General features: G+C 44.8%; 1 protein-coding gene across 2 annotated transcripts; it reads left to right on the forward strand.

The window, feature by feature from the left end:
• Positions 1 to 14214: 14214 nt before the first annotated feature.
• On the forward strand, positions 14215 to 26504 carry LOC123403249. 2 transcript variants are annotated; one of them, XM_045097190.1, is made up of 5 exons: positions 14215 to 15235; positions 15336 to 15491; positions 21977 to 22894; positions 22992 to 23076; positions 26125 to 26504. In XM_045097190.1, the coding sequence occupies exons 1-4, from the start codon at positions 14251 to 14253 to the stop codon at positions 23039 to 23041; spliced, it is 2109 nt and encodes a 702-aa protein (XP_044953125.1). In that variant the 5' UTR covers positions 14215 to 14250; the 3' UTR covers positions 23042 to 23076; positions 26125 to 26504. The 2 variants fall into 2 exon arrangements, with proteins under 2 accessions (XP_044953125.1, XP_044953126.1); XM_045097191.1 differs by having other exon boundaries at positions 14216 to 15235; positions 22992 to 23015.

Below are 26504 nucleotides of genomic sequence, written 5' to 3' on the forward strand. Positions count from 1 at the left end.
GAGCAGCCTCAAGGACAGGCTCCAGGACAGGCTCCACGACGGGGTCGGCTCTCCCCTGGTCGTCCTCGTCCAGGAAAATCGCCCCTGACAAGCTGAAATGACATGACGTCTCAGAAAAAGAAAGAATGTGCAGTCCGTGGGGATAAAACACCCGACTCTCCTACAACACACCTGGCTGGGACGAAACAACGTTGTCCGTGTCCATGGGGTCGTCCCCTTGGCGGGCTGGAGAGGTTGCGAAGGTAGCGACCCTGTCGAGTGAAATCCACTCGACTTATAAACAGGGGTTCACTCGGACAACAGAAAGAGCCGAAAGCTAGATTCACTTACGTGGAGGTGACAGGGATAGCAACCCTCATTCACGGCAGAGCCTTCCGATGCTTGGACCCACTCGGCTTAGGCGCCCTGGAAGACTGGCCTGCGGGCTCAGCGGTGGCGTCCCTGGCCCTCTTGGTGCCTCGAACACTCGGGACCACCGGAGCAGCAGGCGGAGCACTCGACGACGCAGGAGGAGCTGAAGGGATGGCGGGATCGTGTCGGCGCTTGGTCCGATGCTCTGGTCGTGGAGGTGGCGAGTCTTGCTCTTCATCCTCTCCCTCTTCCTCGCTGTCCTCCTCCTCCGACTCCCCACTGTCGGAGACGTATTCAGCGCTCTCCACGCTGCCCTCCTGACTGCCTTCCTCCTCTTCCTCCTCCGGATTCCCATTCGGGACGGGGGAGAACCAGTTGGTCCACGCCTGCATGAAGTTCAGTCGGAAACATTAGGCATCACACGGAGATATAAGTAAACGACTGGAATTAAGACAATTCAATGCACTCGGCTAGTGCCACTCAGCTCATTCGGTGGAGGATAGTCTGCACTGTAAGGCTTCACTCGGCGAGCTCCTTTGGGGTTCTCACAGGGGCCCGTTATTTGGAGCACCCACGAGGTCATCCTCTCCTCGGGTACGCCCATCACGTTGGTTCGAGTGGAATCCTCGGGCCCTGTGTAGTGCCACATAGTATGGTCGCGAGCCTGCAGCGGCTGGATCCGCCGACCAAGGAAGACTTCCAGCAGGTCTATACCGGTGACCCCCCTGCTGACGACATCCACGAGTGCCTCAACCAAAGGCTGGATGTCGTTCTTCTCGGCCTTCGAGAGCGCGAGCTGCTTAGGCGGAGCGGGCCGGTCTAGGCTAAACGGAGGCAGCCCAGTCGATGCATTCGGACAGGCGATGTCCTGGCAGTAGAACCACATCGACTGTCAGTTCCTAACCGACTCACTCAACTGGAGAGCAGGATAGCTGCTCCGACTCTTCTTATGGAATCCTAAACCTCCGCAGAGCTAGAGGAGGTGCGTCTTATCGTCCGACTGACTAAGACGTTTGATAGTTTGGGATCGGGCGTAGAAGATGTGTTTGAACAAACCCCAATGGGGGGGCAACCGATGAAGCACTCGCACAAAACAATAAAGGCAGAGAGATGGACGATGGCATTCGGAGGAAAGTGGTGAAGTTGGGGCCCGAAGTGATTCAGGATGCCTTTAAAGAAGGGATGCGGGGGCAAAGAAAAACCTCTGTGAACATGGCTAAGGAGCAGGACGCGCTCCCCCTCCCGAGGTGCCGGCTCGACCTCGTCGTCCGCCGGCAGTCTCCAGGACTTATGCACGAGCATTCCGTGCTCCACCAGCTCCAGCAGATCCCCCTCCGTCACCGTGGAGGGGAGGAAGTCTCCTTGGATCCGCCCTGCCGGCAGCGGCCGCTGCCGCCGTTGAGCAGGCGCCACCGCCTTGTTCTTCTTCTTCCTCGCCTCCATCTTGCTGGAATGACCCTTGGTCATGGAGGCGAGGGCGAACCCTCGAGGGGGAGGAGAAGGAAGGAGCGTAGGAGCGCAGGAGGTGGCAAGGAGGACGGAGCAGGCGAGAGAGAAAGATTCGGCGAGCGTAACGGAGGAGCCTCGCCGCCCAGAGTTAAATAGAGCGCCGACTGGGTCACTGGCGAATGGGCCCGAAATCTTATCCGCCCGACCGGCCGCGGCGATATCAGTGGAGGAGTTGAAGGCGCGAGAATCGAGGCGTCAGGCGCTACTCGAGGGCGCTGGCGTCATCCCCGGTGAGCGCGCGGAACCCGAAATTTGAGATCCCGGAAAATCCGCTGCTGTCAGTTGACCGGTCGCGTCAAAAGATGCCGCAGAAGCACTTGGTTCCCGACAGTCTGTTTCGCAAGCACTTCCACTCGGATCGATGGTCAGGAAAGATAAAATGGATAGAGGCAAGAAACGCCCAAGCCGAACCTAGTCCAGTCGGATCTGAACCTCAAGCACCGGTTCGGCGTTTCAACACCAATCCATTCGGGGACTAATGATGGGGTCATAGTCCTAGGGTAGGGTCATAGGCCTGCCGTACATGTCCTACCCAAGGACTACCCCACACAAAGGACAGGACCCTAAGTCTGCCCCGACTGAATTAAGGAGTCCCCATCATACAGTCGGTAACAGGCCCTGAATCATCCAGTCGGAGACTAGCATTCGGAGGGCACCAGGCTAACCAACTGGGTACACTCGGTACATCATAACCTCTCTGGAGGGAAACTGCCGTACGTTTCCGGGTGCATTTATTAGCATTTAGAGCATACGTTACCTGTAACGTACGCATTCAATCGTCACTACTCCGTCCCTGAATCAGAACCGTTGTGGAGGGCAGCGCACTCTATATAAGTCGCCCTCCCCCACTGGAAAAAGGGTTAGCAAATCATTGTATTCCATATTACACTCGGCAACAGCTTCCGAGAGCACTGAGACGTAGGGCTGTTACCTCCACCGTAGAGGGGCCTGAACTCATACAACCTCGCCGTAGCTAGGACTCTGCCCATCTCATTCGTACCCTACACATCTACTGTCAGGCTTATACCCACGACATCAAACATTCCTCGGCTTGGACAACAGGCCAAACAGTCGATCCCACCCCTCAAGGTGTTAACCGAGAATGTTCCCCCTCCGGTGCAGGGGCTAGCTTTTGAAAGAGCAAAGGAGTTGGCGGCTGCATGTGGTGTCTCGGTTGAAGAATTGTTGTCTTCCCAAGACGACAGGATACCCAAGGCTGTGGTAGCCCCTAAGCCACAGTTTGTCATGGGTGAGCCTTTGGTCAGCAAAGATGATCTCCCAACAAATATGCGTTACTTGCATCAATGGTACTTAAGTGAATCAAAGAATGGGAGAACGATGATCGTGCTGAGTGTCCCACAGGAGTACTACGGCCGCCCCGAACAAATCCATATCGACTTTGATGAACTCTTCCAGATGTACAATGGCGACGCCCTCGACAAATGGCTTATGACTTGCTATTGTGTGTAAGTTTTTCAATTCGTTGTCTACATATAACTTGTTTAGTTATTTCAATTCATTGTCTATATATAACTTGTACACTATTATGCAGAATGAAGATTTTGGATTGTAAAAGTAAGAGCATCCTAAATATTGGGTTTATTGACCCAGATAAAATACATATAGCGACGCTAACTAATTATCCCAAGGAGACGGAGGAAAACCTTCTAAGATTTCTAACAGATCAAAATTTATGTGACCACATACTGTTTCCATACAACTTCAGGTGAGGGTCTTTACTCTGTTGTGTCCATTCACTTATAAGTGTAATTGATAAGTTACTGACACACACACACACACACACACACACACATATATATATATATATACATGTGCAGCTTCCATTGGATTCTGTTGGACATTCAAATTGATAAGGAAAGACTTGATGCCTTCGACCCATTATCGAGACCTTTGGAACAGTTCCAAAGCTTGCAGGACATGCTCCAAGGGTAATTTCAATCATTCTTGCGCTCTATCGGTCTCTTTCGATGATTTTCTGATATATCAATTAATGAAAAACTTAGCAAATCATTATCCTTGTCGGGCAGGGTTTGGAAGCGGTTCAAGTGCGTGACTCCCGGTATCGAGCATGAGAAGCTGACCTTTAGAGCCGCTCAGGTAAGTAGTAGTATGATATACTTCTATTTTCAATACATTTATAATGCTAGATTATTATTTTGATTATATATATTCTATTCTCGTAAAGTGCGACCAGCAGCCACGGGGAACGCATCTATGCGGATACTATGTTTGCGAGACCATTCGCACGTTTACCTCTGAGCACAAGGATCACAGATTCGACGTAAGCAATGAACATTCACACCTCTATTTTTACCCGTCATTCTTTGTTATCATGATTGATATTCATATCCATCTCATCTTCTTATATAGCACACGACCATGATGGCGAAGGTCCTACCAGAGCAACGCGCGATTGCTGTTGCAGAGGAGCTTGCGACCTTTCTGAGGACGGAAGCTATAGATGACAAAGGACGATTTAGTGTAGCTAGGGGCCATTACTGATGTTCGTCCATGTAATCAAATAGACGGGCTCTAGTCCCGATAATTCAGATCTCCATATAATTGTATATATATGCTCGCTTGTAAGATAAGTTAACCTTATATATATATGCATAATTATTTCTATTTAAATTATATGAAAACTAATTCCCGAACACCAAACGAGGCATCACGTTAATCTCCCAAACACCTAAACCCTAAAACCCTAAAACCCAAAAATAATTTCATTAAAAAAAACCTCGAAAATAAGCAAAATCTAAAACTCTTTAGTCCCGGCCCGTGTAATGAACCAGGACTAAAGGTCCTGCCCGTGGGGCGCTACGAGGCGCCCACATGGAGCACCTTTAGACCCGGCTTGTAACAGGGCCGGGAATAAAGGTTAGGTCTTTAGTCCCGCCCCTTTAGTCCCGGTTGGTGAACCGGGACTAAAGCCCCTTACGGGCAGGGGCTAAAGGCCCCGTCCCCACTAGTGTCCCTTGTTTTTCTATGTCCAAAATGCACCATTCAAAGCCACATCATCAATTTACAACCGTTTGTGACTTCATTTGTTATTTTTCATGCATTTACTCATTATTTTGAGCTATAAGACCATGAAATTGAAAAGGACTTGAAATGAACTCTGAAAAGGTTTCAAGTTGGCATGGTATCATCGTTTCACCCACATAGCATGTGCAAGAAAGTAGAGAGGCTTACGGAAAAAACTGGATGCACTTCGTGTACAAAACAGACAATCTCCTTCGAAGTATGAGGGTTTCATACGGAAACTCATCTATTACAAAGGGATTTCAATTTTTTTAACTTATTTGAACCCCCTTGTTTTTCTGTGTTCAAAATGCACCATTCAAAGCCACATCATCAATTTACAACTCTTTCTGACTTTATTTGTTATTTTTCATGCATTTACTAATTATTTTGAGCTATAAGACCATGACATTGAAAATCATTTGAAATGAACTCTGAAAAGGTTGCAAGTTGGCATGGTTTCATTATTTCACCCACATAGCATGTGGAAGCAAGTAGAGAGGCTTACGACAAAAACTGGATGCACTTCGTGTACAAAATAGACAATCTCCTTCGAAGTATCACGGTTTCATATGGAAACTCGTGTGTTACAGAGGGATTTCAAATTTTTTGAACTTATTTGAACCCCCCTTGTTTTTCTGTGTTCAAAATGCACCATTCAAAGCCACATCATCAATTTACAACCCTTTCGGACTTCATTTGTTATTTTTCATGCATTTACTGATTATTTTGAGCTATAAGACCATGAAATTGAAAAACATTTGAAATGAACTCTGAAAAGGTTCCAAGTTGGCATGGTATCATCATTTCACCCACATAGCATGTGCAAGAAAGTAGAGAGGCTTACGGCAAAAAATGGATGCACTTCGTGTACAAAACGGACAATCTCTTTCGAAGTATCAGGGTTTAATACGGAAACTCGTCTGTTACAAAGGGATTTCAATTTTTCTGTGTTCAAAATGCACCATTCAAAGCTATAAGACCATGAAGTTGAAAAGCATTTGAAATGAACTCTGAAACCAAAGTACATACATAGTTCTCCAGAGCATTAAAACCAAAGTACATACATAGTTCTCATTGAACAACATATAGCTCTCGAGAGCATCTAATTAAACCATACATTGAAATTATGTAAAATATTTCAATGCAAAAACAAATGCGATCATAACCACGACCAAGGTAACAACTGATCCAACTGAATAATGATACCAAGCCTTGGTATGAATGGCATATTTTCTAATCTTTTTAATCTTCAACCGCATTGCATCCATCTTGATCTTGTGATCATCGACGACATCCGCAACATGCAACTCCAATATCATCTTCTCCTCCTCAATTTTTCTTATTTTTTCCTTCAAGTAATTGTTTTCTTCTTCAACTAAATTTAACCTCTTGACAATAGGGTCGGTTGGAATTTCTGGTTCAACAACCTCCTAGATAAATAAGATCTATGTCACATTGGTCATCATAATTGTGACGGGGCAGGGACGGGGCATGACGGGGCCAAATCTAGACAAATCTCGTTGAAAATGGAGCTCGGAGGTCGAGTTTCGAGAGGAGAAAGTTTAACTAGTGTGGCTCGGGCATTTCATTGAACACCTCATGTGCATAGGAGGTGAACTAGAGCACCCACATGCCCTCCCCTCGCCGGCTTGACAAAAACGGAGCACTGTGGAGTGCTCTGCCACGGCGGTGGGTATATGTAGGCAAGTTATTTGTCCCGGTTCGTGGCATGAACCGGGACTAAAGCCAACCCTTCTGTCCCGGTTCAAGCCACGAACCGGGACCAATGGTTGTGGGCCAGCAGCGAGGACCATTGGTCCCGGTTCGTGGCTCGAACCAGGACAAATGGTTCTACACGAGCCGGGACCAATGCCCACGAGGCCCGGGCCGGCCCCCTGGGCTCACGAACCGGGTCTAATACCCCCATTGGTCCCGTTCTTGAAGAACCGGGACTAATGGGCTGGCCAGGGCTAAACGGTAGCCCTGTTTTCTACTAGTGCTACACTGAGAGATGATAATTACTCTGAGTGGAGGAAGAAGGTTGACATGGCTTTGTGCATTGCTGAGGTGGACTGGGTTCTGGAGGAACCGCAACCAGTTGAACCAGCAGGGCAAGTCAGAAATGATGATGATGATGATGAGGCTTGGGAGAAAAAGCAATGAGATAGTGGCAAAGAGGAGATGTCCTACTCCACACGCAAGAGGACATGGATAAATGCCAAAGAGAAATGTTTGGCATTTATACATAACACAATTGAGACCACCATTGTGGGCTCAATTGCAGAGTGCCCTACCACAAAGGAGATGCTAAAGAAGATAAAGAGTTAGTTTACTGGCTCTTGTAAGACCTATGCCACCCAGTTGATAAAACAACTGGTGACAGAGAGCTACATCGTAGGTGGCCATGGCATAAGGGAGCACATCCTACGGATGAGCAATACGACAGCCAAGCTCAAGCCCATGGATTTGGATCTGAAGATCAAACCAGCTCTCCTCGTCCACCTGTCATGGCTCCGCTGCCTGAGGAATTTGAGACCTTTGTTGTGAACTACAACATGCAGCCCGAGACATGGGACATAGAAAAGGTCATTGCCATGTGTTCACAGGAAGAGGAGAGAATCAAAGCTTCACATGGTGGGTCCTTGAACTATGTGAAGGAAAAGAAAAAAGTTATCCAACCCAACAAAGGTCCTCCCTCAAAGCCACAGGGCAAAGTTCATGGCAAAGCTCCCGCTCATTATCAGCAAAAGCCTATAACAGTAGACAAGGACAGTTGTATGTACTGCCAGGAGAAAGGGCACTACAAGAAGAACTGCCCTGCCTGGCTAAAGGCCTTCATGGCAAAGAGAGGTAACGCTATTGTTTCCTTTGTAAATGAATCTCTGTATTTAAAGTTTTCAAAATCTACTTGGTGGATTGACTCAGGAGCAACTGTTCATGTTGCAAACTCTTTACAGGGGTTCAGTTCGACGAGGACCATGTGCCAAAAAGAAAGAAGTATTGAAGTCGCAAATGGTGTCCAAGCAGAAGTTGAAGCTGTAGGTGACGTCTCCTTGGAGCTAACCGAAGGATTCAAGCTTTTGCTTAGAGATGTACTATCCATGCCTTCATGTAATAGGAACTTAATAAGTGTTTCATGCTTAGACAAAGACAATTATCAATGTTTTTTGGACATGGTAAATGTACCATTTGGTACAATAATAAATGTAGGTGATGCCTTCCTCCATAATGAGATTTATCTGTTATCAATTCGTGACAAAGTGAATTATGTAAGTAATGTGAATGTGCAAAGTTCTTCGTCGAACAATGAACAAAAGAAAAGAAAGAGAACTCACGACTCCTCGAAATTATGGCACTGTCGATTGGGCCATATTTCCAGGGGGAATAGAAAGATTAATCAAAAGAGAATTTCTTCCAAAGTTGGAGTTCTCTGACTTAGAACAATGTGTAGATTGCATTAAAGGAAAGTATGTGAAACAGATAAAGAAAGGTGCAAACCAAAGCACGGGAACACTGGAAATTATCCACACTGATATTTGTGGACCGTTTTCGGTGAAAAGTGTGGATGGTTATGATTCGTTCGTAAGATTCACAGACGATTACTCCCGCTTTGGTTACATTTATCCAGTCAAAGAAAGAAATGAAGCATTGGATAAATTCAAGATATTCAAAGCTGAAGTTGAAAATCAGCTTGATAAAAAGATAAATATAGTGAGATCTGACCGTGGGGTGGAGTACTACGGCCGACACACGCCATATGGCCAAGTCCCTGGACCTTTTGCAAAGTTCTTGCAGGAGACTGGCATTGTTGCCCAGTATTCAATGTCGGGCGAGCCTTAGCAAAATGGAGTAGCTGAAAGGCGTAACCGTACCCTCATGGATATGGTGCGCAACATGATGAGCTACTCAGACATGCCATTGGGATTGTGGATGGAGGCGCTTAAAACAGCCATTCACATTCTCAACAGAGTACCAAGCAAGTCGGTGCCCAAAACACCGCACGAGCTATGGGCAGGAAGAGTGTCATCCCTGCAACACTTGAGGGTGTGGGGATGTCCAGCTGAGGCCAAAATGTTTAATCCAAACATTGGAAAGTTAGATCCAAAGACATTGAGTTGCCATTTCATTGGCTACCCTCATAGATCAAAAGGTTTTTGTTTCTACTGTCCAGACAGATACACAAAGTTTGTAGAAACGAGACATGCTGTCTTCTTAGAGGATGGAATGATGGTAAAAAGATCTTGAGGAGAAAAGGGTGCATGCACCCATTCCGATGATTCAAGAGCGATTTTTCTCGCTACCCGCTGTGACTCCAACGATGACAACTATGGGAGAAGACCCGGAACCTGTCCTTCAGGAGCCGACTGAACCTGTTGTTGATCATGAAAGGAAAGTGCAGCAAGAAATAGTAGAAAGTGTGCCAGACAATGAGGGACTTAGAAGGTCTAACAGAACAAGAAGACCTGCTATTTCTACTGATTATAAAGTCTATAACACGGAAATGGTTCATATGGAAGGTGATCCCACCACATATGAAGAAGCCATTCAAAGTCCTCACTCATCAAAATGCCTATAGGCAATGGAAGATGAGATGAAATCGATGAGTTCCAATGATGTTTGGGACTTAGAGATTATTCCTAAAGAAGCAAAGACAGTAGGCTGCAATTGGGTCTACAAAACAAAGTATGACTCTAACGGGAATATAGATAAGTATAAAGCCCGACTTGTGGCAAAAGGATTCACACAAAGAGAAGGGATAGACTACAATGAGACTTTTTCTCCAGTCTCTTGTAAGGATTCCTTCAGAATCATAATGGCACTAGTTGCTCATTTTGATTTAGAGCTGCATCAAATGGATGTAAAGACGACATTTCTAAACGGAGATTTAGAAGAAGATGTCTACATGAAACAACCCAAGGGTTTTATCATGGAAGGCAAGGAAGATATGGGATGCCGCCTAAAGAAATCCATTTATGGGCTAAGGCAAGCCTCTAGACAGTGGTATATAAAGTTTAATGACACTATTAAAAGGTTTGGATTTCAAGAAAATGTTGAGGATAACTGCCCTTATTCAAAGTTTAAACATGGGAAATATATTTTCCTAATCTTGTATGTGGATGATCTCTTGCTTGCAAGCAATGGTGTTGGTCTACTACAAGAAACAAAGAAGTTTTTATCCTCGAACTTCGACATGAAAGACCTCGGTGATGCATCATATGTTTTGGGCATTGAAATTCACCGAGACAGGAAAAATGGAGTCTTAGGACTGTCACAGAAAGCATATTTAGAGAAAGTTCTCAAAAAGTATAAAATGCATAAATGTAAAGCCACACCTACTCCAATAGTCAAGGGCGATAGTTTTGGGAATTACCAATGTCCCAATAATAAGTACGAGCTCGATGAAATGAAAACAGTACCATATACTTCGGCTGTTGGAAGTTTACAGTATGCACAAGTGTGCACACGCCCTGAGTTAGCTTTTATCACCGGGGTACTCGGTAGATATCAGGCAAATCCAGGCCAAGAGCACTGGAAGATGGCAAAGAAAGCTTTGTGTTATGTGCAAGGCACAAAGGAAATCATGCTAACATACAGGAGATCTGATTCCCTAGAGATAAAAGGGTACTGAGACGCAGATTTTGCGGGAGATAGAGATGATAGAAAATCCACGTCTGGGTACGTGTTCACTCTCGCAGGGGGAGCTATTTCATGGAAAAGCTCCAAACAAACCATCGTTGCATCGTCCACGATGCAAGTAGAGTTCATAGCATGTTTTGTAGCCACCGGGCATGGTTAAAGAAATTTATACCCGACTTGCAAGTGGTAGATTGTATTCACAAACCACTAAAGATATACTATGACAACCAGCCCGCAGTATTCTATGCTCACAACAACAAGTCTAGTAATGCTTTCAAGACAATAGATATAAAGTATTATGTTGTGAAAGATAAAATCCAGGATTAAACTATAAGTCTCGAGCATATAAGTACGAAGTATATGCTTGCGGATCCGCTAACGAAAGGCTTACCACCCAGTGTGTTCAAGGAACACTTAGCCGGCATGGGTATGATGAAAAGCCTATGATTCCTGGATCATAAGAGGCCCAAAAGTAAATGAATTTGTTTCAAAACAAAAGTGTGGTGTAGCTGTATGATTTTATTGGCAATTAAGCTGTGACGATGAGACATGCTCTACATGCCTATATGTGATAGAACAAATAAAATAGAAAGTATAAAGTCAAAAGAAAAAGTTGAGATCAAGGGGGAAGAATGTTAGGTTGATCTCTCATCGTGTGGGCCCAACGGCCCACCGGGCCTTGATGTATGCACCCTGATCGGGGGCGCCCAACCCATTATGGTTGGTGGGCCCCTGTGACCCGCGCTATATAAAGGAGGGTGAGGTACCGGGACACGAACTACGAGATTCGTCGCTGTCACAACCCTACCTATAGACCTATCCGATCTAGGTTTAGCGCGGTGCTCACGGGAAGCTTCACCCACGCAAAACCCTTCTTCTCCGTCAACGCCGTCGCTACCGCACCGATGGAGACCGGCGGGAGCTCCGGCAGCTTGGGAAAAGGTAAAGTCACACGTTCTACCAGATCTATCTATGTCTAGTAGATCCATGTGTTCTATCAGATGCCAGTCTAAAATCCAAAACCAACGAGAAATCGCGTGCCAGCAGTAACATGGGAGGAAGGCCAAAAACACAATGACAGCCGTTAAGATTGAGTCGAGCCGCGTTAACATTTTTTGCGGGAGTTCCGGCAGTCGGTGGAAATTGTGGAGGCATGCACTTCACATACGCTTACAAAAGTACAACCAAGATTTGTACTCCCTCCATCCCAAAATTATTGTCTTAAATTTGTTTATATATGAATGTATTAGTCAAGTTCTAGTATTTAAATACAACCATTTTCAAATAAAACTAAGACAAGAATTTTGAAACGAAGGGAGTAGTATAGAGATTTGAGAAGCAATTCATTACAATCATCGTATCCTCCTTAATGATTGTCCAACAAGATTTAAAGAAAGACGGCATGAAACTGTAAGGGTCTGGAGCCTTGTCAACCAGGATCCAAGAAATGGTCTACGTGTGTGCAATGCTAAATGCTAAATGTCATCTGATGTTATTTTTTTGGCTGCATGAAATGTTTCTGTCGTGCAATTTATATTGCACGTCGCTAGGTGAGTGATTATAGTGATGACGTTGCCTACATGACACGTCATCAGCACGTAGATTACCATTGACGTGGATCCAATGCTATCATTATTTTTTCACTATGACGTCATATTAGTGGCAAAGGGTGTCCATGCCAGCACAACCTTTTTTATCAAGCCATAGCTAGGCTTTTTCGCACTTGTGCTTGTTCCAACATTTATTTAGGACGCTTTGTGAAGCTTTTGAAACATAATTTGGTAAGACTGGACATGTTCGCACGATGCTATCGATGCATCCTGCACGAATTGCATAAATCCAGGAATTGTAATTAAAAAAAAAATCAAAGCGGAAAGTTTTTGGACGTTTTGGTCCTAAACCCTAGCTAACTCATTTGCATGCATGCACAGCATTCCATTTGGCTTTGATTTGTTCTCACGTCTGAACATGAATGCTTTTGTGCATGCAGACTGGCTAAGTCACGAGCTCATGCCAGTCTAAAAACCAAAATCAAAGACAAATCGCGAGTGACATGGGAGAAAGCCAAAAAGACACAATGATAGCCGTTAAGACTGAGACGAGCCACGTTAACATTTTCTGACGGGATTTGGGGCTGTCGGTGGAAATTGTGGAGGCATTCACATACACGTGTATTTCTCACAGCCAGAACCCCTCCGTGTAAACTCACAGCAAGAACCCCTCCGTGTAGACCCGACGCGGCCGTTTCCCCCCTCCCCAGGTGTCGGCGGCAGCGCCATCTGTGAAGGGGGCCACACCTCGGAGACGCGTGCCGCCTCTTCGGACATGCCGCCACACCGTACGACATGTATGAGGGGCCGGTCCGACGCTCCGGTGCCATTGCTACCCCTAGGGGCCCCGTCCCGCCTAACCCTGTAACAGTCGAACACGAGATTTAGCCTTTGACTTTTTGTGAGGGGGCACACCTCGGACGTGACGAGGGTCACACTTCGGAGACACGTGCCGGGCTTTTGCAACCGTCACAACACTTGTGTAGGCATAGCTGTTTTTTATTTTAACAAAGTATAAGGACCTATCTTCAAAAGAATATGATGACACATTATTAAGGTATTCGAAAAAAGTACAAAATACATATATATTCATAAAATATATATATATATATATATATATATATATTTACATATGGTACATGTAAGTTAATCAAATAATAATACATAAAAAAATAAAAATTATACATAAAAATAATAACATATAAATATATATATATATATATATGTGTGTGTATATATAACTATGTCGACGGTAGATACGGCCAGGGTAGGTGGTCGGCGCGCTTCGGATCGATGACGTGACAGATATGCCGACGGCAGCTGTCGACATATCTACTGGTCGGTGCGCCCCGGATCGTTGACGTGGGCATGCGTATCTATGCCGACGGCCAACCGTCCAGCCGGCTGCATAGATTCGACGGTGTTAGCCCGCCGTCGTGGGGTGGTCGCCCGGCCCATATTTATGCCGACGGCGACTGTAGGCGTACTATTCTCTAGACCGGCGGCCTTACTTTGCCGACGGACGCCGTCGACATAGATGGAGATATGCTGACGGCTTTCTGTGCCGACGCTTTTTCCAAGCCGTCGGCATAGCTCCAACTATGCCGACATCTATGCCGACGGCTCCGACAAAAAACCGTCGGCGTAGGCTGTTATTCCGATAGTGAATCACGAATGACATGGGAGAAGGCCAAAAAGACACAATGATAGCCGTTAAGACTGAGACGAGCTGTGTTAACATTTTTTGACGGGAGTTCGGGCTGTCGGTGGAAATTGTGGAGGCATTCATATAGAAGACGTGTCTTTCTCTGACTGGACCAAAAATGTCTTGGCATCTTATCATCTCCTCGCAAGGCAGAATCGAACATGGTTTGAAGGAGACGCCAGTCCTTTGAAGTTCAGCGTCATGCTGCAGGGGAATCAAAGACGACTCCGACCGGTCATCATGCATGGAATCGATTGACTTGACCGACTTTGGCAGGCATCCGCGCTGGTGGTCGCAACTTCTCAACGTGAAACTGGTGGATCCGTGTTTGTAGGCACGTACTGAGGAAAACTGACACCGGCATGGATTTACATGTAGCAAGGTACAGGCTAGCAAGCTTTTATAGGGCTCGATGCACCGTTCAAGCATCCATCCATCCATCCATCCATTGCAATGGCGCAAATAACCATCTCAGCAGTAGCAATAGCGGCAGCGGCACTGATACTAGTGCCGATGTTCACTTTCATCAGTAGAGGATCAGTGGCAGCAGCGGGTGATCCGAGCCCGGTGCTACCTCCGATGGGGATGCCGGGCTGCGTCACGTTCTGCGGCGAAGTGGAGGTGCCGTACCCGTTCGGCATTGGCGCGGACGCCAGCTGCTACCTGCCGGGCTTCAACCTCACCTGCGAAAACAATGTCGGCTCAAGCCCACGGCTGCTGCTCGACGACGGCACTATTCAAGTCTTCAACATCTTCAACCTCGATTCAGGGGGCTACATGAACGTCAAACGCAATGGTGACGTTAAAATCGACGTCGACGCCCATGGCAATGGCAAGGGCACGTTCAGCAAGGGCCTTAGGCTCCACGGACCGTACATGTTGCTAACCATGTCGTCCCTCAGGAGCCAACTCATCCTGACGGGCTGCAATGTGGAGGCGACGGTGAAGAGTGGCAACGTCACCGTCGCCAGTTGCACCTCGCTATGTGATGACACAGCAGACTATGAAATCAGCGTGATCGACCGATGCTCCGGCGGCAGCACAGGCTGCTGCTGCGCGAACATCATCTCGCCGTACTACCACGACGATGGACGCAGCCAAGTTTACAGCACCAGCAACACCGCATATGACGTGCTGCTCAGACGGTTGGGTAGTTGGAACCGGGACAGATTCCCGGTGCGTGTGTTTGTCGCCCAACGTGGGTGGTTCGACAACACCTCCGTCTCAAACGACATGCTACAGACTGGCCGACCTCCATCAAAAGAGACAATGGAAGTTCCCATTTGGCTGACCTGGGAGATTGTTGGCCATCCTAACAGCAGCACCATCTGCAAGAGCAACCACAGCGAACCCATAAACGGCACAAGAAGAGGAGGCTATACGTGCGTCTGCAAAGTGGGTTACAGAGGCAATCCCTACCTCACGGACGGGTGCAAAGGTATGCATATGTCGTTACGAAAACCTTAATTTTCATAATTTTATGGAAAAAGTCTGAAATAAACCTTGATAGAGGATGGATTTGTATATACTATATGTAGATATCGATGAGTGCGAGTGGCCACTAGAAAACACTCCCAAATGCTACGGTCAATGCATCAATACGGAAGGATCTTTCACGTGTCGGTGCCCTCCAGGAACCACTGGCGACTTCACCATACCCGGTGGCTGCGTCAACACTACTATCGCTATGGCAGGTACGTTGTTTGTAACATGCAGTTTTTCCCTTCTCCCTGTAATCATATTTAGCAATTCTCCTTACACACATGCATCAGACTCTATGCATGGTTCTGCAAAAGATTTCTCTCGAGCCATAGAAAGAAAAAAGAATAACTGTTTCCTGCTAAGGGCATGTACTACAACGCTATTTCTGATACATTGTTCCTGTCATTTGTACACAAGCAATGTTATAAGCTACTACTCCCTCCGTCACGGTTTAGAAGGCACGCTTAAAACTCTCAAGAACCAAGGTAGTCATCGATTGGTTGTGAGATGTAGCAGGTGTAGATGCTAATGCGCCTAATTAACTGAGAAAATAAGTGTTCGATGTTCCCATAGCTGAGTTAATAACCAGCACATGCATGAGTAGTACTAGTATTAATTAATAGGAGTAATTGCCTTCGTGCCTTAAATCTTGTCTATTTTAAAAGAGCACGCAAGTTTAACTATGTCTTTTAAACCGTGATGGAGGTAGTAGTACCAATCCTATTTGTCGACTCCTGCACCGCTCCTGCACTACTCCTGCAGCGCCCTGCATTGCCGACAATTGTGCCTCTCGTCGCTCACCCGGTCAACCCACGCTCGCCGCACCTTCCTATGTTGTGCACGTACATTGATCCATAGCCATAGGTCCAGTGATGCTCCGGTAACAAAAGACCACCCACCACCACCTCACCACACCATCGGCCTTGTCTTGGTGCGGGATGGGCGGTGGCCTCAGGCTCAACCGCGGCCAGCAACTTCGATAGCAGTCACTGGCTCGGCCCGGGGCAGGACAGGCGACAGCCTTAGGCTCGGCCGCAGCCGGCAACGATGACTGCGGCCTCTGTCTTGATCCGGGGCAGGACGGGCAGCGGCCTCAGGCTCAATCGCGGCTGGCTATGGCGATGGTGGACACTTCTTCGCCCCATGATGGGTGAGCCAAAAGGGATTGAGGAGCGGCGTTGTGGGGAATGCTGGGTCCGTCTCGTCGGAGTGAGCCGATGGTGAGGATGAGAAATACGTTGGGAGGAAGGAGAGGAGGAAGGAGATAAGATACAGGTGGGCCATCATCCACCTCAACAAGCCAGGACAGGAGGAAGGGATGGTGATGCTCTAGGGGCAGGACAGTGGCACACAATAGTGTATGCAAGGGTACATACGACACACCGGCCCTGTTTGGATACTTTAACTCAGTTAGTTGGGTTCGATTCTAACCTGAACTAACCTAAACTAAGTCTAACCAGAGAGGTGTTTGAATGACATGGTTATTGGATTGACAATAAATGCTCTTTCTTAGTCATTTGGCTACTTTAGACCCTATTTCCTGTCGAATTCGGTGTGGTCGGCTCTTGTGTAGCCTCCTCCGTGACCAGCTGCCGTCGACGATGAGCCTCCAAAGTTCAGTCGCCGGGCGTAGGGTGGGCGATAGGGAGGAGCCCGGAGCCCCTCCCACGGCCATGGAGGACCTTGTCGTCGTCACTTTGGAGGAGGCCTCCATAGAGCCCAAGCCCCGAGAACCGCTCCGACATCGGCGCTTGGGAGTTGAGGTCGATACCGGCGTGGGTAGCGGGGCCGCTTGCCGACGGTTGCGAACCCCACACGTCAAAATCGTCTCCGTCCATTGCCTGCACCAAAAGCTATCTCAGATTTCCTGTAAGTTCAAAAAATAACACCTACACTGCCTATCACAGAAGGCCATCTGAACAACACATGGAAGGTAATGGAAATTACACCGGAGCATCTTGATTTGGGCGCACTTTGACAGAGCCACAGAGAAGGTAATTGGGAACGTATTGCTAAGATCCAGCATGGTGCACGGATAGACATTCCATTCTTCGCACTGATTCCAACATCAAGCAGAAATGGAACAGACCAAACAACGAACACCGCCACGAACCGTGCTGGTGGATCAGATTATGGAAGGTCATAGGCGCTCCTTGCACTGGCGGAGCGAGCCCTGGCCATGAGTTTCGCTGTCCGAGGCAAACAAGGAGGCGCCCGCGCAAGGAGCCGCACTGGCCTCTTGCGCAGCCCGCCGGCCGAATCAGTCGTCCGTGCGCAAGGAGCAGCGTTGGCCGAGGCCGACGGGGACGGTACGCGCAAGGAGCCGCGACTGCTTACCGGCGGGCGGACAGGCCGTAGAGAGACGAGGGGGTTGGAATGGGAGGATAGGGCGGGCCGGGGCTGCTTACCGGCGGCGGACGGGGTCGCGGATACGGCGAGGCGCCTTCACAGGCGGTGTGAGAGGGAGGGAGGGAGAGGACGAGAAGCTTCGAGGAAGTGGGGAGTGATCCCCTACAGGGAGAGCGAGAGAAAAAGGTGTACTTTTAGTGGCCCCGACGAAAACTAACCCCAATAAACACCTCTTGAGTGGTTTAGTTTTTTAGGTGGGTTAGATGCATCTAACTCAAATTAACCCTCCTATCTAAATATTTTTAGGTTAGTTGAGTCCAAACTAACCCAAACTAACTTTAACCCATGAATCCAAACAGGACCACCGCTGCACCTTCCAAGGTAGCCTGCAACTGCGCCATATCGCTAGCACACTGAATCGATGCATCTCTCTCTCTCCCTCTCTCCCTCCCTCCATCGCTCCCTCTCTCTCTCCCTCTCTCTCCATTTCTCTCTCCTCTATTACCTAGAAGCTCTGTCCATAACATTGCAATCACGCACATCGTTATCTCTACACGGACTAAATGGATCCATGAAGCCCTCTGGTTCTACTTTTCTATATACACCGGGATTGTACCAGATTTCACTCAAGGAGAGTGAAGGGACATTATAATACATAAATTGACCTCAGGGTAGATACCCGAAGATCTTGCGACAGGGCCGTCTCCTGAAATTTAGGGGCCCGGGACGAAAATCGAACTGAGGTCCTAAATTTTTTTAAATGTTTATTCTTAAATGGCTGTATAACCATGACATATACTTAATTAATTATAGGCTTTAGGTAGATGATCTAAAATAGATAAATATGAACTTGATTATAAAACTACATTGAAAATTTGGCTGTGTTATATTAGTAAAAGGATAGGGTTTTGAAGTTTTGTATCAAAGATTAGACTTCCCCTGGGTACTGGATGCTTTCTTCTCTGATCATGGTATGGTGTCGGTGGCGTTGTGCCATGCAACTGCCGCCTGCTGCCATCGGCCAGTTGCCCTGCAACCCAGCTCGGTTTCCTTTTTCAAGAAAAAAGAAGAGATCGCCAAGCCGACTGAAATTCCAGCGATGTGCGATAGGTAATTGAGTAATCCTCTAAGGGCATGTACATCAGTTGAGACACCAGGCGTCTATATAATCTCTCCACATCATCTACACACAGCACCGGAAACAGTACATACAACAGGGCGTCTGTTTGGATGGTTGTAACCCTCCAACCGCTTGTAAATTATGCTGATCAAGTGCTATCTTTCGTTCACAGAAAATATCTACCTTCATGGTTGTCGTGCGTTTGTATAATCTGATCACACTTACCACTTACAACATGTTATATCAGTACATAGTAGTAATACACAAAAAATATGCAGTCCACATGCTATTATATATAGAAAAACGAAAGTAACTGTATGTGCCGCCTTGATTTTTCTCTTGATAAGCACGAGTACGGCACATGCGTCATGATTGATGAAATGTGAACTATATACAAAACTAACAAACCTTGTCTGATTTTATTTTTACTCACGCAATACAGATCTGACAAGATAGGAGGAAAGTTAGTCTCTATGCAACTAGCGCTGCTCTCGGCCCACTATAACCAACACTTCACGTACAACGGCAATTAGGCCGTCGGTAGGCAGCGATTCTCATGGAATTAGACCGTCTGTATTTTAGCAGACAGGCTATCTTGTTTTTTATTCTCTCTCTTCCACACGTCATCCAAATTCGTACGTGGCTTATATTACAGACAGCTGACTGGATATCATTGTACATGCCCTAATCGATCTTTCGGCTGAGTAAACGTATCAAATGGATCTCTAATAGTAGTCCCGGCCTCTTCCTGCATGTGTAGGCTATAATCTAATCGATCGCTGTAGGGGCCTTGGAATGGATTGTGTGTGCATGTATACAGGCTTCAAATCAGTCGCCAGAGGGTATGTGCGTTATGCACATTCAGCAACATAAAAATTCATGGCAAATAAAAAAAAAATCAATCACGAGAGGGGAGGGCAGGGCAGGCGTATCCTTTGTGCTTCGACTGGGGGCCCCAAAATTTCAGGGGCCCTGTGCGGTAGGCCAATTTGGCCAGACGGGCCTGTTGCGAAGGAAACAGTGTTGTGCGAGGATGGTAGGACGCTGCTTGCCGGTGTACAGGAGGCCATTGAAGCCTCTAGTACGGGAACGTGGATTCATAAAGAACGGGATTTCGGACACCCTTATTCCTATCCTTCAATATTGCTTTGTGATCCGTGCTATACAACTAACTTACTACACCAGATTTTCTTTGTTTTGTTTCTTCCAAATAAGACAACATATGAACTTCAAACTTTGCAAGACATCAAAACATTGTAACTAGAATGTGGAAAGAAACTTTCAGATTTTTTGGTCCAACATAAATATACAAAATGTGATTTTTTTTTTGAGTAAAAAATATTATTTTCAGTATTTATGTTTCACCAAAAAATCTGAAAGTTTTTTCCCACATTAAAGTTAGAATCTCTCTTTGTCCTCCAAAGTTTGAAGTTCATTTGTTGTTTCATTTGGAAGAAACAAAAAAGAGAAATGGTGCTTGCATGAATCGCGAGGCAGAAATGAATGGCAAGATAAGGGGGTGTAGGAAAGCATGTGCTTTCTCAAATGTTAACCTCTAGTACGGTGACCTGTGTGAGCTCCTCCTACATCGTGTGGGTGGTGACCTCATCGCTATAAACGTGTCGGACATGACCTTGGCTGCGGAATAGAAAGTTTAATTAATGCAATGGAATGACATATGATAAGGTTTATTAATGTAGATTTGGTCTTTAAATATTGATTAGAGATTTGTCATGATTGATTATTTTCCATAAATTCATTACTAAATAACTTGTGCCAAGATGGAAAGTTTTCATACATTAAGATTACATGCTTTCTTAGTTACAATCGATTGGTGTGGCAAGAAAAATGGGTAATAAAGATAAGATTGGGGTGGTATTTGCATTGAAAAATCATTTGGGGGGGGGGGGGGGGGGGTTGCGAAGCGACCATTTCACCTACCAACTCCCCCAACTAGGAGTAGAGATATAGACAAAATAGATGACCCTAACGACATGCAAAATTATTTTGAACTTAAAAAATTGTTTGTTGATAAACCGAGTGAGTAAATCGAAATCCACTTTCACCACACTGTTCTCGTGGAAAAATCTTACAAACTAGATCCCATACGTCCCTATTCTAATAAATATTTCCAAAAACCAACTTTGAGTCATGAAAAAGCAAGTTTAGTGGCACACATATACCTATCTAACTCAGACCGATTTTCTACCACAATGATATGTAAATCATTTGTTACGAATTAGTCGGTGATGAAAAGCATGTTTCTAAAAAAAGTTGTTGCTTGGATATCATTTGAGTTGCTTTTTTGTACTTTGTAGGACATATTTCTTTTTTTCGAAACCAATTAATAAAAAAGACAAATTGATATTATAGGTTTTTAGCCACACTAATGCTATTTGAAAAAACATGAGCAAACTCTTAAAATGTATACACGATTTTCATAGTTTTAATAAAAAACAAGAAAATCGGTAATAAAAAAAGAATGAGGTCATTATAAAATATTTTCTAGAAACCGTGTAAATTTTTATTATGACATACAATTCATAATATACATTCTACGTATCAGTTTTTTGTGTGTGAAATGATCTACCTATCAGTTTGTGAGCAAACTCTTAATTAAAAGGTTTGTGCTAAACTCGTGCTTTTGTGATGATAAGTAGCTTCACGATTATATCCATCAGAACATGTCCATGTGAAATCCATTTTTGAATGTTTGACGATGAGAAGCATTATTCTTTTTGGAAGAAAACCATTTGGCACCTAGTTTTACTCAAATCAAATATATCCACATGGAAATGTCTATGCCAAATCTTGTTTTGAATGTCTCATGACGAGAAACATTAAAAATTTGCAACGAAACCATGTGACATCTAGTTTTACTCAATCGAAAATTAATTTCGTGACATGTGCTCGAAAAACAAGTTCATACAACAGTTTGCTTTTCCGGGAGAAAGTTGTTTTTCAGAAAATATTTACTCGAACATGCCCATATGGGATTTTAAAGATCTTGTCTCAATGAATGAAAACGGATTTGGATTTGGCCGATTAGTTTGAAAGTTATGCGTTTTTGTATCTTGAAATATCTTTTACATAGTGCAATATAAGATTTATTTGGTCTAAGATTACGTGGGGAATAAGATTTATTTGGTCTATTTTTGACCTTACACCACAGTAGTTTCCTAGTATGGCTCAACATATTCATCACACCCATGTTTACATCTGAAACAGATAGCTGCATGAGGTGGTGCGGGGACGTGGAGGTACCATATCCATTCGGCATTGGTCCGTCCAATTGCTACTCGGCAGGGTTCGGCCTCGTCTGTGACAAGACCAATGACTCCCCGTTGCTACTCCTCGATAATGGCCAGTACCAGGTGGTCAATATCTCCCTTCTCAACTCCACGATGCGTGTTATCCGGACCAACAACCTTAGTCCCCACGTAATGTTGTCACCTTCACTGGCCACTGAATTTTGGGATGCTTTCCCTTCTTTTTTGGGTGAAGAGGTGCCCTACTCGCTGTCCACAAGCAATGAGCTCGTCCTCACGGGGTGCAACGCGCATGCAACACTAGTGGGGCACAACAACCCAGCCATTATCAGTGGCTGCGCCTCCTTTTGCTACTACAATGACACCGGTGGTGTCTGGGGCCAGGGGTTGTCAAGAAATGGCATACATGGTGGAAACAGCGGCGTCGGGAGCAAATACTGCGATGGTATCGGATGCTGCAAGGCGCGCATCTCTGAGGCCATGGACGGAATGCCAAAGAAATTGGACTTCAGATGGATCAACACCAACTCTCAAATACGGTTGCCTGTCTATGCGTTCGTCGCAGAGGAGGGATGGTTCGATCCGCTGGGTGTCACCGGCAAACTGATGCGGGAGCTTGATTTTCCGAAGAATCAGACGTTGGCAGATGCTATAAAGGTTCCCGTACTTCTCCAGTGGGAGGTTTTGCTGCCGCATAATGGCTCGTCATCAGGCAACGTGAGCTCACATCCAGACTGCGAGGGCGGCGATCAGGCAGCACCACGTGACCAGATCTGCAAGAGCAATCACAGTCAGTGCAAACGTGGGAACAGAGGATATACGTGCCAATGCAAGAAAGACTACGAGGGCAACCCATACGTCGCCCGTGGATGCAAAGGTACGTTCCAACGATTGTTGCACAATATCTATCGGTAATAACACTACCACGTACTGTACATGTAACTTCCTGAATTCCACCATTTGTTTTTCTCCAGATGTCCGCTCCAAATACGTCAGAGGTGAGCAACAAATGCTGCAGCTTTAATTTTCCCGACCTATATCGATCAATGCAGCAGTCAGGTATTCTCTATCGATAGATTGCTCCTGCTCATATATTAGTATGCTGTAAACATTTTCGTTGTTCCGTATCGAAGTTTCTTAGTGAAGTGTAGATAGATCAACTATAAGATAGGAAGTAGATAGCATTACGACAGCTAGCCAGCGTCTAAGCTTTTCTGGCTTTCAATGTTAATACAAAATACTATTAATTTTCATCAGTTAAAATATTACTGTTAGATTGACCTAAAAATGATCTTATTGCTATATTTATGACAAAAAATATCTACAAACATATACTTCTACAAACATTTATTATAGAGTACCTCTGCTGGCAAACATAACATGACTTCCTAGAAAGCGTGTAAATAAAAAGAAGAAATCACTCTTTTTTTTAAAGAAAACTGTAAGGGAAACCCCACAACGAGTTTTTTTTAAATAATAAGAACTCAAATTTGTGACCGTGGGGACTTGAACCTAGTTGGCCGGGTTGTACATCCACTCCACTAGCCTTAAAGCCGTGGAGACTTGAACCCAAATCACTCATTGAGTATGATATCTCGGATGTAATTTTTTTTTAATGTGAGATACTGAGACTAATAGAGTGAAAGAAATTAAGAAAAAATTGGACATATGGAAGATGAAGGAAACTTCTTGGTGGCAAGGATCCAGGGATAGATTTTTTTTGGGAGGTGATAGGAATAATGATTATTTTAATTCTCTTGCAAACCAGAGGCACATGAAAAATCATTTATCCACCCGTGTGGGGGTAACACGATCATGTTTTCTCTACGAGTGACAAGTTGGGTGTTGGTACCTCTTTTTTTATGGATTTGAGCCTAAACATGATATTTAGTAAGGGCAAAACTTTTGGAGTGAGGGTGAGACTATTACTGATGAGGAAAATTTACGTTGTCAAAAACCTTTTCATGATGAGGAGATTAAAAATGCCATGATGGTATCATATGCACATGGTGCACTTAGTCCTCAAGGTGTATATTTTTGTTTTACCAAAAAAATTGCGATCTTATTAAGACCGATTTGCTGTCTGTCACGCAAGACTTGAAGCTAACACTCTTAACCTGTATCTTCCAAAATTTCCCATTATCACTCTAATTCCGAAAGAGCTGATGCAAAAGAAATAATAAAATTCCATCCTGTTAGTCTTAGCAACTGTTCTATCAACATTTTCACTAAAGCCATTCTTCATTTATCCTATTCAAATGATTTTTTTTTCAAGGGAGATTTATTTTTGGAAGTGTGGTTATGTCCCATGAAGTGATTCATGAAACCATAGTTCTAGTATCTAGTGCTCTTTTCTTGAAGTTAGATTAAGAGAAAGCTTATGATAGTGTTAGGTGAGCATTTCCTTTTGAAATTCTTTCTTCTACATGCTTAATTTTTTTTGAGCGGTTCTACATCCTTCGGTAGCAAGTGGATTAGCTAGTTCTTTAGTACCCTTTTGCCAAAGCTCCTTTTGTCTTAGATATTGAGACTAACGGTACTTATTTGGTGGGGTGCAAGGGTCTAAAACAAGGTGATCCCTTATCTCCCTTGTTTTTTCAAATTAGTTGCTAATGTGTTCTTTAATTAAGATGCTTATGAAAAGGTAGCCATGAACAATTTAATTGTCGGTCTTCTACCTAATGTGATTCCTTGAGATGTGGTTAGTTTGCAGTATGTTGGTGACACGGTAATTTTGTTTGAGCCTTCTATTGTGTACTCTAGAAGTGCATTGTGTCCTATTTTGAAAAGCTCTCCCACATGAAATTAATTTACATAAAAGGTATTTGCATACTGTTAATGTGGATGGGGATTTGGCTAACTCTTTAGTCCAAATTTTTTGTTTCAAAATTGGCACTGCGTTTTAGGTATATGGGGAACCCTTTGCATTATAGGAATCTTAGGAGAGAAGATATCCGGTCTGAGGTTGACAGGATTATAGTGAACATCGCTGGACCGCTTGGTAGGAATATGTCTTATAGAGGAAAATTATTTTTTCTTAATAACTTCATTGCTACTATTCGTGCTTATCTTATGGCCATGATTAAGTTTCCTAAGAGGGCTAGTAATGATATTACTTCTCAAATGCCCCATTTTTCTTGGGATAATTTGGGGGATGTTCATAAGTACCATCTTGCAAACTGGGGGCTTATGTCGAAGAAAACGTTTTTGGTGGTATGGGTATTCCTAATCTTAGGGATTATAACCTTGCCCTGTTGGCTTCCTAGGTAAAAGATATTTTGATGATCAACCTAGTGACTGGAAAAGTTGTTAGATTTCAAGTACAACAACAGTTTCCCTATCTTTTATTGACCAACCATTATAATGGTTCCTCTTGGAAACGACTTATTTGGGAATTGTATGCTACTAACCTTTTTTACTTTTGAAAAGTTGGTAGTGAGAGTAATGTTGCTTTCTGGCATGACGTTTGGATGGTAATTGCTTGTTGAAGGTTTTGTTTTGGAATCTTTTATGGATTTCCAAAAAACAAGGTTGCTCAATTGCACATGTTTTGGATGGGATGGGTTTGAAGCTCACCATTAGCATGTGTGTGTATGCTCAACTATGTGCCTGCTGCGGGTAGTTTATTTGGTTGGCAGGTTGGTTTTGCCTACTGATAAAGACTACCATGTTTGGTGGCCTAAATCATCCAGGATTTACACGGTTAATACCTTACATAATATGATTAACTTTGGAGGGATATGACACACCCTTGGGGTTCTTTTTGCATTATAAAATCAGCACTCCCCCTAATTTACATGCCTTCTTGTGGTAGATTTTTAACAACAAAGTTTTAAGTCGTGCAAACTTGTCCAAATGTCACCATGTGAAGAACCTATTTGTCTGTTTTGTAATGGAAGACGATTTGTTCATCGTCTATTTTTTGTTGTGTTGTTGTTTCTAATGTGTGGGAGAGATCATGGCTGAGGTTTTGGACATTCATGTTCCAATCTCCTGGAGGATCTTTCTTAACAATGGAAAGAAAAGAAAAATGCTGTTCTGATTAACCTTGTTTTGACTGCTAGCTTTTGGAGCTTATGGACCATACGAAATGACTTTGTTTTCCAGGGAAGGGCTTGGATGAAGTCTAAAGTGTGTCATGGATCGAGTGAGCTCGCTGCTTCATCAATGGAAGATACTTTACGCCGATGCTCAAGGTGCACTTCTACTTAGATCTATGGTAGCCTGGTTTTGGAACCCTCCAGCGGCGACTCGCGAATAAAATGCGTCGCCTCTACTTAGGGACTTCGTTTGACCTTAGCTAGGGAGATCTAGAAAATAGGTTGCTTGATGTTTCCTTTTGGGTTGCTATGTTATTATCCCTAGCTATCTGGGACTCGTGTTACTATAGTTTTGTCTATCGTAGTTACACACAATTTGCGATCAAGCATTGTGTAACGATACTTTTCTGGTTGTTGCCTCTCTTTAAATATTAAAGTTGGGATGTA

The sequence above is a fragment of the Hordeum vulgare genome, chromosome 6H (assembly GCF_904849725.1).
Source record: "Hordeum vulgare subsp. vulgare chromosome 6H, MorexV3_pseudomolecules_assembly, whole genome shotgun sequence".
NCBI classification, from domain to species: domain Eukaryota; kingdom Viridiplantae; phylum Streptophyta; class Magnoliopsida; order Poales; family Poaceae; genus Hordeum; species Hordeum vulgare.

What these genes read in the sequence shown, in the direction of transcription:
- LOC123403249 (XM_045097190.1), top strand. Translation starts at nt 14,251, where the DNA reads ATGGCGCAAATAACCATCTCAGCAGTAGCAATAGCGGCAGCGGCACTG. An exon ending in CCTCACGGACGGGTGCAAAG is followed by an intron (nt 15,236 to 15,335) that starts GTATGCATATGT and finishes TACTATATGTAG; the next exon opens with ATATCGATGAGTGCGAGTGG. An exon ending in CGTCGCCCGTGGATGCAAAG is followed by an intron (nt 22,895 to 22,991) that starts GTACGTTCCAAC and finishes GTTTTTCTCCAG; the next exon opens with ATGTCCGCTCCAAATACGTC.